Source organism: Natator depressus, chromosome 4 (assembly GCF_965152275.1).
Source record: "Natator depressus isolate rNatDep1 chromosome 4, rNatDep2.hap1, whole genome shotgun sequence".
NCBI classification, from domain to species: Eukaryota; Metazoa; Chordata; order Testudines; family Cheloniidae; genus Natator; species Natator depressus.
The window spans coordinates 122,931,914-122,950,006 of NC_134237.1; the positions used below are offsets into that span (position 1 = coordinate 122,931,914).

Consider the following 18,093-nt stretch of genomic DNA (forward strand, 5'->3'; position numbering starts at 1 on the left):
TGCAAATTTCTCAACAAAAAAAAAATGTGAAAATCTTTTTTCCAACATGGGCAAAACAACATAATTTTTCCTAATCTTGTTCTTGGGAATAGCTGACCATTTTCGCTGAAACTTAAAAAATATAAGAAAAAAATAAATATAAAAATTAGCCTGACAGTAACCTGGCATGGAAAATGATTAAAGTTTTGCAAAGTTATAAGCAACTGACTACAGAAATAGGCAAATTCTTCCTTATAATGGGAAGTGTTGGGCTACACTGCCAGCTCTGCCTATAACAAACTGAAAGACATAACAGTGAAGTCTAAAGCACAACCACTAATACCTAGATAAAAGCTTAAAATGGTGCTAATTCCCGTCAACCTTTTAAAAAAAATCCTGAAGCATAAATTTTCATTATGAAGCCACAGTCCTTTCGAGCCTTACTGATACAGCAATACACTCACGTATTTCCACAATATACACCATTTAATTGTTTTCTAAAAGATTACGGTAAGAACAGAGCCTGCACTATATTCACTTTTCCAAACAAGAATTTCAAAAATTCTGGCAATTTCAAAAATAAGATAACTAGGAATGAACTTTAATATTTAATAAGACACTGAAATTTCTCAAAGGGTTGTCAAGGAATAATGACTCAGCAATATAGAATATCTCCATTAATACTTCTCTAAAGTAACTCCAGTATTTAAAATTATTAAAATAAAAGCCCCTAAAAACTTACCATGAATGCAAACTACAGAACAAACCAGCAATGCAATTCAATTGATTATATTTTCCAGACTGTATAAAAATACTTCTGATATGTTTTAACTGAAACTGTACTTCTATACTGTCTCTCATTTGATCAGGAAGCAACAACCTATTTTAATTTGCCTATTGTATACCGACTTAAGTGTAGCACAATTCACTGGAAAAAAATTAGCTTATACACCTCAGTGGCTGAGATGAAATGTAAACATTCTGATATAATTTCATGACATGCTTATGTTGCAACTGGTATTTAGAGTACTTTACAACTGGATGCCCAACCTTTGTAGATGTTGGCTACTAAAGGTTCTTGTGTCCCTTTACAGGAGACCGTCTGTTTTTTAAGACTTAAGGTGTAGAAAGTATTAATGAAAAAAGATGTTTTAAAATATCTTACTGAACCACAGACTAAGTTATACCCTGAGCTGCATTCAAAGCAACCCTGCTGAGCTCAGTAAGGTTGCATGGGATATGAATCAGGGGAGAATTTGACCCATATTTGAAAAGGATATCAATTTCAAGAGTAAGTAATCAATAGAAGGAATAGGTTTTTCAATAATTAACTAATTTAACTAACTTTAAGTAAACATCTAGAGGAGCAGGCTCTAGAGTTTATTCTTCTCAGGGATGCAGGTAACTATTGGCCCAAATAATTTAGGATTGGGAAGAAAGTAGAAAGATTAAACCACAGACAGCAGGAAATCACTCTCTAAATTTTGAAAAAGTGTTGGAACTGACAGCCATGGAGACTGAAGTCTTTATTTATCCACAGACAAGCACAGCATGAATGGTAGTAGTGCACACTGCTGCACTAATGTGTTTCAGAACCTGACCAAGAAGGTAAATTGGCAGATTCCACAATCATTCAGTTTTTGGTCTCTGCAATGGTGACAATACCAGTTCTGATGGTGGTTTCTGTGATGGGGACATCTGCCCATTAGGAACAGGACCACAACTATTCCAACACTGGAACTAGTACAGCAATGAGGTGATACAAAGCTACAAACCTATGAACAATATAAAAATTTTAAAGTACTAGAATTCAAGGTAAGTTTTATAATAACTTATTTAAAAAAGTATACTTATAAACCTTTCCTCACAGGTTATTTTATCCAAAGAAAACAAATATTGAAATATTCATTCTTATTACGCCACATTCCTTCATTTTGCTTGGAAGTGATCAGGAAAAACTTTTTTGCTTTTGCTCCCTCCCCTCTACCCTTCAAAAGATATCTAACTTCCCTTCCCCATCCTGAAAGAATATACAGCATACCTTTTTGGTTTTCATTTTAGGTACCTGTCTATGCTTCAGCCTTGGCAATATAAGAATGGACCTCAGAAGAAAGAACGTTCCTCACAGACAAATTTGAGAAACCTTCAATTTTTACATCATGTGCAACTCTTTGTATATTGATTTGTTAAAAGTGAAGTAAAAATCTCATAACCACTAATGTAACACTTTTCCCTACACTGAACTGTGTTACTTCAAGCAAAGGATTAGTTGAAAAAGGAAGAATTAACCTTCCAACAGTGTTTATAAATTTTGATTAAAAAAAAACAAAGCAGTTGCTCAGTCACAAAACAAAAATAAAAAGATTTCAGATTTCACCATGGGGTAAAGATACATTTTAGAATTGTTTCAATTAAAATTTTCTAATAAAATGACAGTCACAAAGTTTTCATATACGGGGAACAGCTGTCGATTTCAATAATTAAAGCTAGATCTGCAATCAAGCCCTGAAAAAAAATATACATTTTTATGATATAGCTATGGTTCATTAAAAAGGAGCTACACAGAGGTTCCGCACTATTAAAGGCAAACTAAGCTAGAACATATAAAAATTATTAAATGGGCATAGGAGTGTACATTGCATTTATGTGGGCTGAGTTATGATTGCACGAGTCAAAACCTGTTTGTAACATTGCCTAACCATATCGCAAGTAGACAAAAATAGCATCAAATAGTAAGTAAAATTTCAGATATTTTTCTTTACCCCCCCCCAATTCTATAATAATTTCCATTTAGCCTAAATAGTGTATGTATGTATACTGTAATTTTGAAAATCTTATGGGAGTCAAAAAATTGAACCAGCTTTGCTGAAATAATGGAGTGGTGGTAAAAAGCCAGGTGGTGAACTCCTAAACCAGTAAGAAATGACTTCAAGTAATCTGCCCTATCTGAGTCAAGTAGTCATTTGCATAAAAGCTGTTGAAAAAGGAACACAATCAGGTTAAATTTTATATTTAATTATGTCATTTGTGTTAGTTTAAAGTCTATTTTACTTTTAAATTTTTTCCTGGCTTTTTCATTTAACTGACTATTCCATTTCATATTTTGGTTTTTTTGCACTAACATGATGCAGTGTTTGCATTGCAAACTGCAGAGAAATGTTTGCCTCTGAACAAAAAAATGGTCACAGAATTTGAGAAAAAACAGCTTTTTTTAAAAATTAAAAACACAATTATCCTAAATATTGGGCCTTGATTGCAAGACAATATCACTTAACTCTGGATTTGTATAGTACTGCAAGATCAAGTGTATTTCTGTTTAGCTGAAATTAAATAGAGGGGAAAAAAAGAGCACAGAAAAAAATCTCTTGCAAGGTTTCCCCTTGCTAGTACAGTGTGCTTCTTTCCACCATGCACCATATTTCTTGGTGGAAGGATATTTAAAACCAATTAGACAGCCATTTTGTTAAGAGTAAGAACAAACTGTAAAGTCTGTGGTTATACTGAGATATTCTCCTGGGTTGTGCATGGCACTCGAGCACTTCCTCCACAATGAATACAAGGCAAGCAGATCTCTTTGGGACTGCATACTAAGCCATTTCTTATTTAAAACAACTTGAGAACTAATAACATCTTTCAAGGATACACTATTTTAAACATCTGTTGGCTGGCAAATACTATCTCAAGAACTAAGTTTATATACCTACCTGGTTTGATTTTAATTTGCCTCCAAATGGAAAAACATTGGAGGGAACCTTTTACATTTGTAAAATTCAAGTGTAACTGTAATGCTGAGTAAAAAGTTTGGTTTGTCCTGAAAAATTTCTGAACTATGTATGCCATAGTTCGTTATCAGTGCAGATGCAGCAGAAGACTGCTGTGGTTGGCTCAGTCGATTAAAAAATGCTTTTCACCCAAATGTAACCTTTACAGAATATATGTAAAATTGTGTCCTTCCCTGGCCCTATTCACAACTTATCTACAAGATAGTGTTGGCAGTAGAAACTGCAGTTCATTATTATTTGCATTCAGCTCTCATCCATCTGTTTCTTCGCTTTCTCTTAGGCTTCAACTTGGTCAATTTTTGGGGGGGTTTCTCAGTCTTCTGATTTTCAACAGAATCTACCCCAAGAACATGTTCAGAGCAGCATAACTGTCCATCTAATGTAGAATTTAGTACTGTCCCATCTTCGTGTTCCTTGCAGAAAGAATTTGGGCAGAAGTGGCAAAAAGAAACAGAAGGCTTGCCACAAACATCACAGTGGTGCCAAGGACACTCCCACTTTCCTGTAATTAAAGAGGAAGAACATTAGATAAATTGAGATTTTCTTTGTTAACAGGAGAATAAACTTCATGTTGCAAAAAGGCAAAGTATAACTTTAGTGTTTTAATGTCTGCATGATAAATACTGACTTTGCTTTAAAAAAGTGGATAGTTATAAAAAAAATATAACTGGAGATTTTAACTGTTACTAATTACTCTGTTAAAAGCAAAATAGTAGAGTACTTTTAGGTAAGCTCAGTAGACTGCATTGAACAGCACACTTGACCCCATTTTACTTAAACAGCACCAGAGTCAAATCAGTATAAATTATTCAGGGGGTTACTTGCAGTATCTTCTGAGTTCCAGTCCAGTATAGTAAAAGCTTTCTGCCTTCTAATGAGAACTTCTGTTCATGTGGAAATCAAATAAAGTCAGTGAACTCCATGCTGTTGCTCTTTTGCTTTGCTTAATTTGTGGTATATGGAAACCTCTATCCATCCCAGAAGTTCCAGCACCAAACTGACAGACATCTCTAAATCTATTTTTGTGTCACATTTCTGTGTGCACATCTCTCTTTTCCCTTTTCTGAAGTTTCTGACTACCAAAAACAAAAACAAACAAGTGGTGCAGAGTTAAATGTAGGGAAAATTAATTCTTCTTTGAGCATTTTCTTACATGGATATTCATTGCAGGTGATGCAGATACCACTGAAACTATCCACTTGCAGTGTCCTGGGGGGATCTGTAGACACCCTATGTCCTCAGCACTCTACTTCAGGATATTATGTGGTACAGCTCCAACCACCTCTCAGTCATTTCTAACCATAGTAGGCAATAAGCAAGATTCAGCAGCATTCATTGCTATCCCCATCTGCTCACTTTCCAGAAAGTTTAGAATTTCTCTCAGAGTCATGCACTTAGGGACGAAAAAGAATTTCTGCTATAAGCTGGGGGCTAATCAGTTGGAAATAACAGAAGAGGAAAAAGTCCTGGGTGTGTTGATTGATAACAGGATGATCATGAGCCACCAACATGATGTGGCCAGAAAATATGCAAATATGATCCTAGGATGTATGAGGTGAATTATTTTCAGTAGAAATAGGGAGGTATTAATGCCATTGAACAAAGCACTGATAAGATCTCATCTGGAATACTGGGTACAATTCTGCTCCCCACGTCCAGGAAAGATTCATTCAAACTGGAATAGGTGCAGAGAAAAGCTAGTAGAATGATCAGAGGAATGGTGAGTCTCACAAGAGGAGATAGAAAAAGCTTGGATGTTTAGCCTTGCTGAGGGGATAGGATTTTTCTCTATAAATATATCAGGGGGATAAAGCGCAGGAGGGGATAAGCTATTTAAGCTAACGGACAGTACTGAACCAAGAGCAAATGGCTATAAACTGGCCATGAATAAATTTAGGTGGCAATTAGAAAGTTTCTTACCATCAGAGGAGTGACTTTCTGTAGTCTTCCAATAGGAGTAGTGGGGGCAAACAACTTCTAACTAGTTTTCAGATGGAGCTTGTTAAATTTATAAATGGGATTATGCACAGGAGGTCTTTTCCAGTCCTGTGTTAGTTCCTATTCCATGCCCACCTTGGATAGCACCATATCCATAACAACCAAGACAGTCAGGCACAGGAGGGGCACATTCTTGATCAGTGTTCATTGTGCAAGGTTTTTAACCAATGTGCAAGGTTTTTATCAACCACAAGGAAAGTGATCATCTTCCAGGAGTGGCTATGTCAGCATTGTCTTCTGGAACCAACTGTCTGAAGCAGGGTGGATTGATTTAAATCTGCTGTTTAAATCACCAAGTGGAAAGCCTCAATTTAAATCATCCACTTTAGTCAACTTTTCCATTTGTACTTCCGTTATTTTCTAAAGAAAGTGCATTCTCATTTGTTGATATAACCATTAAAACATGTTGATTTATAACTAAATAGAATCTTTACACTAGATACAGGTACATAGTGTACCCTCTTAGTTAGCAAAAAAATAACTATAATTATATAGCTTAATATTTTCAAATTCCTATTAATTGTATATTTTTATTATGTTAGAAAATGGTAAATGATATGTTACTTGTTTACTAGATAATTAACTTTTTGCTCATAATTTGCATTATGACAGTAACTGGAATTCAACTGAACATATAAAACAGCATATACAATTATTTTATTAAACAAAACAACCTTAAATGTTTTGATAAGAGAAGTTGGTGTCCAAAATATGTTTCACATTTACAACTAAATGATTTACTAAATAGAGGGATTAACTGTAGTTAGTGAATTAAACTAAAACTAATTATTTCAGGTTAGCCTGGGAAAATGTTCAAACATGTCTAAGGGAAAATGACTGGAGCAAAAGTTCCTAGTCTCACGAAAATGGAAGTCCCCTAAATTACATAAGCTTTATAAATATGGCACAGTAGGTCAACAGTTAGATTCCCACCTCCCCCAGTTCTTTTTTATATAGAAAAGCAGGCTATAACTCAAAGTTTTCGATAGAGTTATGAATTCAACATATTTATTTTTTATTTTAAATGTTTTAAGAGATTATAAAAAATTTAGTCTTTAACATAATTCGTATTAAATTCAGATTTAATTTCAAACAGGCTTATTTTAAAAAAGAAAAAATTATAATTCAAATAACAAAATCAAAAAATCTCATTTAAATTTAAAAAATTGCACTTTTTTTTTTTAAATTATTGATTTTTATCCACCCTAGTCTGAAGGAACAAACATCCAATTCCTGGAATTGATCTGTCAAGTGGCAGTGAGCAGCCAGATGGATTCAAGGGCCTAAAGAACAACTAGATGTACATGAACTTCACACGCCATCCTGCATGATAGACTGTGTTGAGCAGGCTCATGCTAAATCATCCTCCCAGAGCTGTTCCATCTTGTATTCAATTCCCCGGCAGCGTAAGCTGGAACATCAACCTAGGCCTGGTCTACACTATGGGGTTAGGTCGAATTTAGCTGTGTTAGGTCAATTTAAAAATGAATGCGTCCACACAACCGATCCCGTTCAGTCAACTTAAAGGGCTCTTAAATTCGACTTCTGTACTCCTCCCCGATGAGGGGAGTAGTGCTAAAATCAACCTTGCTGGGTCAAATTTGGGGTAGTGCAGATGCAAATCGACGGTATTGGCCTCTGGGAGTTATCCCAGAGTGCTCCATTGTGACCGCTCAGAACAGACTTTCAACTCCGATGCACTAGCCAGGTACACAGGAAAATCCCCAGAAACTTTTGAATTTCATTTCCTGTTCGGTCAGCGTGGCGAACTCAGCAGCACAGGTGACCATGCAGTCCCCCCAGAATTGCAAATGAGCTCCAGCATGGACCGAAAGGGAGACACTGGATCTGATTGCTGTATGGGGAGAAGCATCCGTGCAGGCCGAACTCCGTTCAAAAAGAAGAAATGCAAATATATTTGCCAAAATCTCACAGGGCATGTTGGACAGAGGCTACAACAGGAACACACAGCAGTGCCACGTGAAAGTCAAGGAGCTGAGGCAAGCCTACCAAAAGACAAAAGGAGGCAAACAGTTGTTCCGGGTCAGAGCCCCATACATACCGCTTCTATGATCAGCTGCATGCCATGCTAGGAGGGGACCCTACCACTACCCCACCACTGTCCGTGGACACCTGCAAGGGAGGAGGAGGAGGAGAACGTGCAGCAGGCAAGTGGTGAATCCGTTCTCCCCAGCAGCCAGGACCTTTTCATCACCCTGGAGTCAATACCCGCTGAAGGCGGGATCTCCGACCCTGAAGCTGGAGAAGGCACCTCTGGTGAGTTCACATTTGTAACTACAGTACAGGGTTTAAACGCAATAGTGTTTAATGTCTGATTTGCCCTGAAGAATTGGGATGCATTCGTGGCCAGTACAGCTACTGGAAAAGTCTGTTCACATGTCTGGGGATGGAGCAGGAATCCTCCAGGGACATCTCCATGAAGCTCTCCTGGAGGTACTCTGAAAGTAATCTGGAATCATTGCAGCACAACGCATGGCAGTGAATGGTCCTGGGTTTTGGTCGCATTCAAGCAACATTCAGTCTATATCTTTCTGTGTTAGCCTCAGGAGAGTGATATCATTCATGGTCACCTGAATGAAATAGGGGAATTTTTGTAAGGGAACAGTAAAAGGACCACGTTCATGCTGGGCTGTTTGCGCTTGGCTAAAAGGGATCATCCCAGAGAATAGACACGTGGTGGGGTGGGTGGAGGTGCCTGCTGCACATCCACCGAAAACCACAACCCCTCCTTTTAAATGTGAAACCAAACCCATTGCTTGCTATGGGAAAGGATGGAGCTGCAGTTTGAAACCATTCCCACATGTTATGCGTAAGAAGCCAACCCCGCATACCCTTTGCCTTACCATGGCTGCATGGAAACCGAATTCTGTTGCCCAGCCATATGTGATGTGTCACCATACCGGCAGGTGCTCAATATGAAAGGCAAAATGTGACTTTGTACCTAAAGTACATGTGATGTCTGCTGTGAATTGCTTAATTCACTGTGAAAGAGAGACTCCCTTTTGTTCTCAGAAATGCAACATATTAAAATTTTACTCTACCTTTTTATCTCTCCCCAGGTGTAAATGTTTCTAGGCTCCCCCTATCATTTCCGTCCCTGAGGTTATCGCAGATTAGAAGGCGAAAAAACGCACTCGCGATGACATGTTTTACAAGCTCATGCAGTCCTCCCGCACTGATAGGGCACAGCTGAATGCATGGAGGCATTCAGTGTTAGAGGCTAGGAAAGCATTAAATGAGCACAAAGAGCAGAGGCAGGAGAGAAGAGCAGAGGCAGGAGGCGATGCTAAGGCTAATGAGGGAGCAAACGGACATAATGAAGCATCTGGTGCAGCTGCAGGAAAGCCAACAAGAGCACAGACCCCTGCTGCATCCATTGTACAACCGCCTGACCTCCTCCCTAAGTTCCATATCCTCCTCACCCAGGCGCCCAAGAACGCTGGAGGGGATGGGGGAGGAGAGAGAGAGAGGGCGGGCTCCGGGCACCCAGCCACTCCACTCCAGAGGATGGCCCAAGCAACTTTAGGCTGTCATTCAAACAGTTTGATTTGTTGTGTGGCTACAATAAGCAGTGTGGCCTAGTCCTTCCCTCCTCCCCCACCCCACCCGGGCTACCTTGTCAGTTATCTCCCCTTTTTTAAAAATTAAGAAAGAATGCATGGTTTCAAAACAGTAGTTACTTTATTTCGAAGGGGGGAGGGTGGTTGGCTTACAGGGAATTAAAATCAACAAAGGGTCCAGGTTTGCATCAAGGAGAAATACACACAACTGCCACACAGAAGCCTGGCCAGTCATGAAACTGGTTTTCAAAGCCTCTCTGATGCACAGCGCGCCTTGCTGTGCTCTCCTAATCACCCTGGTGTCTGGCTGCTCAAAATCGGAGGCCTGGTGATTTGCCTCAACCTCCCACCCTGCCATAAACGTCTCCCCCTTACTCTCACAGATGATATGGAGCAAACAGCAATAACAATGGGAATGTTGGTTGTGCTGAGGTCTTACCTAGTCAGCAAACAGCGTCAGCGAGCTTTTAAAAGTCCAAAGGCACATTCTACCACCATTCAGCACTTGCTCAGCCTATAGTTGAACTGCTCCTTACTACTGTCCAGGCTGCCTGTGTACGGCTTCATGAGCCATGGGAGCAAGGGGTAGGCTGGGTCCCCAAGGATAACTATAGGCATTTCAACATCCCCAACGGTAATTTTCTGGTCTGGGAAGTAAGTCCCTTCTTGCAGCTGCTCGAACAGCCTGGAGTTCCTAAAGATGCGAGCGTCATGCACCTTTCCCGGCCATCCCACACTGATGTCGGTGAAATGTCCCTTGTGATCCACCAGTGCTTGCAGCACCATTGAGAAGTACCCCTTGTGGTTTATGTACTGGCTGGCAAGGTGGTCCGGGGCCAAGATAGGGATATGCATTCCATCTATCGCCCCACCACAGTTAGTGAAACCCATTGCAGCAAAGCCATCCTGCACATTTCCCAGAGTCACTACCCTTGATAACAGAACGTCAATGATTACATGGGGCTGTTGTGATCCAAGTAGCCACACAGTAGATTTGCCCACTCCAAATTGATTCCCAACTGACTGGTAGCAGTCAGGCGTTGCAAGCTTCCACAGGGCTATCGCCACTCGCTTTTCAACTATCAGGGCACCTCTCATCTTGGTATTCCTGCACTTCAGGGCAGGGGAAAGCAACTCACAGAGTTCCAGGAAAGTGGCCTTACGCAGGCAGAAGTTTTGCAGCCACTGTGAATCATCCCATACTTGCAACACTATGCGGTCCCACCACTCTATGCTTGTTTGCTGGGCCCAGAATTGGCATTCCACTGTATCAACAAGCCCCACTGCTGCCATGATGTCCCAATTGCCACAGCCCGTGCTTTCAGGAACGTCTGTGTCCATGTCCTCATCAAAATCGTCCTCATGCTGGCGTCTCTTAGCCCGGTTCAGCATATACTCCATGATAATGCGCGAGGTGTTTACAATGCTAACATCAGTGGTGAGCTGAGCGGGCTCCATGCTTGCTGTGGTATGGTGTCTGCAGGAGAGCAGAGTTGCAGCGGAAGATGACAACGGATGCCACGAGAATAGATATTTATACAGAACGACGAGAGGACCTGCGAGGTGGATTCATGGCACCAGGAGAGCAGAGTTGCAGAGGAAGCGGTGGATGACGACAACATGGAGAAATTTGCTATCGAGACTGAGCTCATTTACAAGAGCAGGAGAGCAGAACTGCAGTGGAAGCGGTGGATGATGACAGCTAGCAGTCATACTGCACTCTCTGCTGACAGCAGCACCCAGGACAACAGCAGCAGTGATGGTGAGCTGAGCTGAGTCGGCTCCATGCTTGCCGTGGTATGGCGTCTGCATGGAAAAAAGGCGCGAAACAATTGTCTGCCATTGCTTTAATGGAGGGAGGGGCAACTGATGACATGTACCCAAAACCACCCGTGACAATGTTTTTGCCCCATCAGGCATTGGGAGCTTAACCCAGAATTCCAATGGGTGGTGAAGACTGCGGGAACTGTGGGATAGCTACCACAGTGCACCGCTCCGTAAGTCGATGCTAGCCACAGTAGTGAGGACGCATTCCGCAGACTTAATGCGCTTAATGTGGACATACACAATCGACTGTATAAAATCGATTTCTAAAAATTGACTTCTATAAAATTGACCTATTTTCGTAGTGTAGACATACCCTTAGAAACAATGAGTGCAGACAGTAGGTCTACTGAGTTCAAGGGTATTTTTATTCCTTGGAGTTAAGGTAAAACCATGAAATGACCCTCCTCTGCACCAAGATACTGAATAGATTTAGATCATCCTTAGTGTTAACATTTTCAGCAACTGGTATCTGTGGTGTCTTGGCACCAATTGTCTTCTGGTACAACTGGTCCCTTCATTCCAAGCTTTGGTCACAGGCAGAGTTCCCACATCACCAACTCCATGTTCACCCAACCCCTCGTGCTCTGGGAGATTGGCTTGATCATAATTTTACTTGGCTTTGAATAGACAGGTTTTGCTTGCTTCTCCTTTTCATGTTTCACGTAGCAGGTTCAGTTCTGGGACCAGATATCTGTAACAAACCTCACTCAACCACATTTGAGACAGAACTTGAGACCCACCACTCCAAAAGTCCTTGTACTTACCTCAGCCCAGATGCTGCTGCTTTTCCTTTAGCATATGCATCTTTGAACTATCTGGGTTTATGAGTTCTTCTGGGGATGATTTCACTTTCTGTGTGATAGCAGAACCCTGGCCTAATTGAGTGACATGAGTGCCACTGCCTGGGTTCCTTAAACTAAAGGTAATTTTCTCAGAAAGGCATGAGAGAGTGTACTACTAGATCTTCATCTTCAAGAAGGACTCCTACCCCATTTACAAATATAGCACTGACTATAAAAACAAAAAGCCCTTGATTTCAGAACAGGGACAGTCCTGAAAAGGTGCAGTGTATAAATGAATATTTTTGCAAGCCCTGTATGAGACATATTTCAAGACAGTAGTTTATTATATATAGCTTCCTTCCTTCCCCACCCTTCACAAATGCTTTACTCACCAAAAGGACGTTTCACCAAGTCAAGACAGGAGAGATGGTATGCCTTAGTGCAGGATTTCCTGTCACACAACACAAGTTGACCTCCATCCCCACAACGGAAACAGTCATCTTCAGACTCTTTCTTTCCCTCACTTTTTGTTTTACGTCTCCGAGTTCTTTTTTTGGTCTTTTTGCCTTTTTCCTCTGAAGAATTAGTGGAAGAATTCTAAAGAAGGAAATTACAAGTTTTTAGATCCCAATTTTGAAAAAATATTTGGAAATAACTCAGAAAGAAACATTTTAAAAAGGTAAACACATCTGGTCACTTGATCTTTAAAAAATTAAGTTGCAGTACTAGAAAGGGCCAAAGAAGGGAAAGAAGGATGATTGCAGCATGCAAGGCTTCTGTGCTAGAAGAGATTAAGACAGTTTGGGCTCCCAGTTCCCATATGTTGGCATTAACGGACTTCCTCATGGGTAGTCACAACAGGGAGGCCAAGGTCTGATTCACTACTGGGATACCCTCTTATCCCGAGATGATGTCCTTGCAAAGTCAAAGCTGAGACAATGCATTAGTAGGACACTATGAAGAAGCCTGCTTTACTGCCACCCATGTGTGCATGTTTGGTGGATAGAGGACTTCAGTCTCTGGGGCTGTCAAGTTTTTCTAGCAGTACCAAAAGAATACATAGAAAAAAATGTTAGAACTATATTTTACAAAGCAGAAGAGTGGCAGCATATAAAATAAATGATATCGAGAAACTAAGTGGGTATTCCTACATAATCCTTTCCATGTTATAAGATCAAGAGGAGCACTCAATATTAAAAAGGCAAGAAAAATAAAATGGATTTAAAAAATTCAAAACTTTCTTATATATTTGCCGCAACAGCCTAGAAACCTAGCCAGTGAGTTTGCCAGCTAATTGTATGTTGCATAAAAATATTTTTAGACAGTCACTTGAATTAAGGAGAACATCTGCAGTTATGATAGCTATAAAAAAAAAGTTACAACAGTCTCAGATTTTAAAGCAAAAATGGTCAATTTTATAATCTGATCTGCTAAATCTAGGTCACGTAAACTCATCCAGTACTTCCTGCATTAAGCCCATTAATGTCTGGTTGAGCTAGAGCATATCTTTTAGAAAGACATCCCATCTTATTTAAAGACTTCAAGGGATAGTAATCCACCACATTCCAAGATGTGCTGTCTCAATGATTTATTATTATCACTGTTAAAAATTTGTACTTTATTTCCAATATGAATGTATGTAGCTTCAACTTCCAGCCACTGAATCTTGTTATGCCTTTAGCTTAAAGGCTCCTCTACTATTAGGAATCTCCTCCACTCAGACTATGAGCAAGTCACCTATAAATCTTCTCTTTGATAAACTAAATAGACCAAGCTTATTTTAGTCTCTCACTGTAGAGTAGGCTTTCCAGACCTCAAATCACTCTTACAGTTCTTTCCTGATCCTCTTCCAGTTTTTCAAAATGTTTTTGAAGAGAGGACACCAGAAATTAACACATTATTCCATGGTCTCACTGATGTTGTACACAGAGGTAATACTGCATCTCTACTGGATATTCCCCAGGTTATACATCCAAGGATCAAATTTGTTGTCAGTCATAGCATCACACTGAGAGCCCATGTTCAGATGGTTATCTCCCATGAGGGACTTACATATTTTGATCCTGGCTGTACATATAACCTCACATTTGGCTGCATTAAAACATGTTCAAATAAGCCCACCTTACCAAGCAAACCAGAAAGCTTGCTAAAACTGACCCGTGATGTTTAATTTCTGCAGGGTTCTGTGTGTGAGCTGATCACAAGCTGGAGTGAAAAAACCCTTCTAAAAAGGTATAACTAGGGGCACTGTGGAGGTTTTACATCCTCCCTCTGAAGCGTCTAGCATTGAGCAATATCAAGGACCAAATATTAGACAGTAGCCTCTCCATAGTTAAGGTTGAAACTTTCTTTCCTTTAGGAGCTTGATTTTCCTTTCCTCTGCCATTTCCCCCTAAAAACTGCAATACAGATTATTTTCACTTCATTTTTGCATTTGGCCTGTGCCCAGATTACAATTTTTGACCAAATTTGAGGTGATTAAGATGCCATTCCTGTATACAGTATAGGAAAAACACAGATGTTAGTTACATTTCAAATACTTCAAAACTGCTCGTTCAGAAAAATTCATATGGGCTTTTATTGAAAGAACTTTGAGAAATCTAGTGCACAAAATTATAATTTTCAGAGGAGGAAGTACTGGTAAACTATAATGTCAGAATGGCCTGTTGGGCTATGGTGGACTTTAAAAAGGGGCCAAGCAACTATTGGAGACCTAAACTTCCATTTTAAGAAAGAAAGTCTATTGTTTTTTCTTTATGAAGATACATTTCAAAATGTGAAACTGACATGGGAAGCTTGTTGCAGTGATTTTAAAAAAAGAAAAAAAAAGTCAGCATCTTCTTTCCACCCCCCACTCACAGTGCTCTTGCCAGTTCCTCAATCACCAATAGCCTGAGCTCTCAGCTCAATTTCTGACTGCTTCTAACATCCTTTCCTTTCTGCCACACTCTAAAGGAGACATGCAACAGTGGAAGGCTATTCGCTATGCCTCCTCCTACCTATGTTTTCCACTTGATTTCAGGATCTAATGACAGTTGGTCTATCAATGCCTCTCCCCTAATAGCTGAGCCAACTCAGCTTCTCCCCACTTCTACATAGAGAGAAGTTAAGTTTTACTAAGGGGATGTCTCCTGAAGAAATTTCAGGGTGCTTAGAAAGTTTTGAGGAAATTCCCTCAGGAAATCAGTTCCCGTGTCACATATTTTAGGATATGTGGGGATAAAAGAGATGACTGAGAGGGAGAGGTTCTCTTATCCAATGGCAAAATCTTCAGTCTTTTCCTGGTAGGGGTATGTCTTCAGCACCCCTCAAAGGGGAGGCAAGCAGCAGCAGAAACCTCACCAGTCCCACTGAACCTCTGCATAGAAAATCTGATGGCAACATAATGTTCACACCTTCCCATGAAGGGAGTGGACAGCATAATGTACATACATGCATACACACACACACACACCCCCCTCAGAAAGAGGAAGGGATATATGGTACTATTTCCCCCATAGCAATTGCTATGGATCTCAGGAGCAGATCTCTGATCGTTTTTAGAGGATGCTACTTTATTCGCTAAAGTTTTCATACAATATAACCCCCCTCCAACTCCCATATACTCAAACATACATACTGCCACATGCATTTTTGAATACTTACAATATTTTTAACTTAGTTTTAGTTTTGAAGGATAATACTTTTAAATTCAGACTACACTTTACATACCTTTGGTCTATCCCCAAGAAATCCACTGCAGTTTGGGGCACCACATTTACAGACAGTTTTTTCATTGCCCAGACAGTCAAGGTTGTAGTTAAAAGTCAGCTCTGTCCCTGAACAAAAGATAAGAGACTGTTTATCATTTCCCTTTAATAAATGAGAAATACAGAACAACAAAATCCATCAACAGTTAATCCACAAGTTAATGTTCTACTCTGCTTCTCCCATTTTTGTGTCTGGTCTCTGATCAGACATCTTATTTTTCCCTCTGTATAGTTCACAAACATTGATAATGACTAGGTAGATGTCCAGTACAGACTTCTAATATTTATCTTATTCAATTATACATTTTATATAAACTGATGTGAAACCATCCAGGTGTGCACACAGCTGGCCTGTGTAAACATGTTTTTATTACTGTTTGTTACATCCTCCCTTCCCCACTCTGATTGTTACACCCACATGCTAAATCTCATCTCAAAGAACAAAATTATTTTTAAGACAAGGACCATCTTTTGCTATGTATTGGTAAAAGAGCACAGCACAGTGGGACCCCAATACTAAATGGGGCTTGTAGGAGCTACCATGATACAAATAATAAGCAATAATAAAAAGCATCCTTTTCTAGGGTTTTCTAAGGTGCAATAATAAGGATGAGCTTACTAAAGGAAATGAATGAATCCACATTCTCTTTTCTATGAAAAGAAAACAAACTGAGCTCCCTGAAGAACACTTGTTCTGAATTTAATCAGTTAAATCAAACCATAACTGTCTCACATCAAGTCTCATTTGACAGAAATTCAACAAAGATTTATGTAGCAGTAGGTTTAAACTTCATGTATTAAAACACAAGCATACACACCTGCAGGAATATCACACACAGCAAACAGGCCTACACGAGTGTCTCCATTCACTGTCCATTTTAGAGTCTCACAATTTGGTTGGCAGCTGTGATTCATAAAACGAGAATAGTTTCCTTTGGGGCCAGCATCAATAATACGGTCCTGGAAATTAAAGAGTAATAAAATGAAAATTTTATTCATCAGAAGAAATTACATAAGTTATTTTAAAGTGTTCATGTAATTTTTGAAGGATATGAATGCTCTTTTCACCCAAAAGCACGCAAACATTTCAACTTTACATGTTGTACTGAAAACTGTTGTGTCTCTCATAAACTGGAATGAGACACTCCCAAAGCAATACTCATGATCTTGCTCACATTTTTCCAACATCTATCACAGTCACATGGCAGGATAGGTTTGCTTGTGAGCATGCTGATTTATACAGGTAAAAGCTTCAAAAAATAAAAAACCAAATTAATCAGTTTACCTTTAACTCTATATTTGAAACACTTATGTTTTGAAAATACCGTATTAAATAGTATTTGTCAATTAGCCACTTGTTTGCAGGCATTACAAGTTCCTCACAGACTTCTTAAAAAAAAAAAAAATCCTTGTCCAAGCCAAAAAAAATGTTTAGTAAATTGTCTTTAAGCAACTGCAAAAAGAACAGGAGTACTTGTGGCACCTTAGAGACTAACAAATTTATCAGAGCATAAGCTTTCGTGGGCTACAGCCCACTTCATCGGATGCATAGAATGGAACATATAGTAAGAAGATATATATATCTTCTTACTATATGTTCCATATATGCAATTTCCACCTTCTCTGTATGTATATATACACATCTTCATCGGATGCATAGAATGGAACATATAGTAAGTAGATAGATAGATATGCAACTTCCACCTTCTCTGTATGTGTGTGTGTATATCTATCTATCTTCTTACTATATGTTCCATTCTATGCATCCGATGAAGTGGGCTGTAGCCCATGAAAGCTTATGCTCTAATACATTTGTTAGTTTCTAAGGTGCCACAAGTACTCCTGTTCTTTTTGTGGATACAGACTAACACGGCTGCTACTCTGAAACCTGTCTTTAAGCAACTGCATCCTTACACCCAGTGGTCTTTTAATTTCCACAACCCCAAAGACACCATATACAATAAAAAAATGAAATAATGAAAGTAGCCCAAAATAGTTTTGAAAACATGACTCCTTGAAGAGCTCTTTAAGAGTCCTCTATATTTAGGTAAGTTTTTTAGCATCCTATGAGATCAGACCCATGAAAAACTTATGTGAAAAACACAGTACCATTATATCTTTCAAGTAGAACAATAGTTTAAGACAGGAATAATAGATTCAGAGTTCTTAATTTTTTGAAGCTGGGCAGCGGACGAAGACTTTATGTTGCACTTTACTGAGTTGGGAGGCAAAATTACTTACTAATTTGGTGCATTCTGCTGTTATTTCAAAAGCAACATATCAGAAAAGGAAAGTATTTAAATGACGTTATTAAAACGTCATCCTTGTAATTTAGGGCCAGTTTATATTGCATGTGTGTAATTATTCTGACTGTGTGTGTGTAAATCTAGTAACT

At 39.3% G+C, this 18,093-nt stretch overlaps 1 protein-coding gene across 7 annotated transcripts in view; it reads right to left on the reverse strand.

Annotated features, from left to right (window-relative positions):
• Positions 1–1,953: 1,953 nt before the first annotated feature.
• NSD2 (nuclear receptor binding SET domain protein 2) overlaps positions 1,954–18,093 on the reverse strand; it is a 147,683-nt gene continuing 131,543 nt past the window's right edge. For 5 of the 7 annotated variants that reach the window (XM_074951819.1, XM_074951821.1, XM_074951820.1 and 2 more), the window contains 4 exons: positions 16,517–16,658; positions 15,661–15,767; positions 12,342–12,546; positions 1,961–4,263 (listed from right to left, as the gene is read on the reverse strand). In XM_074951819.1, the coding sequence (XP_074807920.1) occupies positions 3,995–4,263; positions 12,342–12,546; positions 15,661–15,767; positions 16,517–16,658 (723 nt within the window). In that variant the 3' untranslated portion in view covers positions 1,961–3,994. Of the gene's footprint in view, positions 4,264–12,341; positions 12,547–15,660; positions 15,768–16,516; positions 16,659–18,093 lie in introns of all 7 variants that reach the window. The other 2 variants (XM_074951824.1, XM_074951817.1) reach the window with 2 other exon arrangements.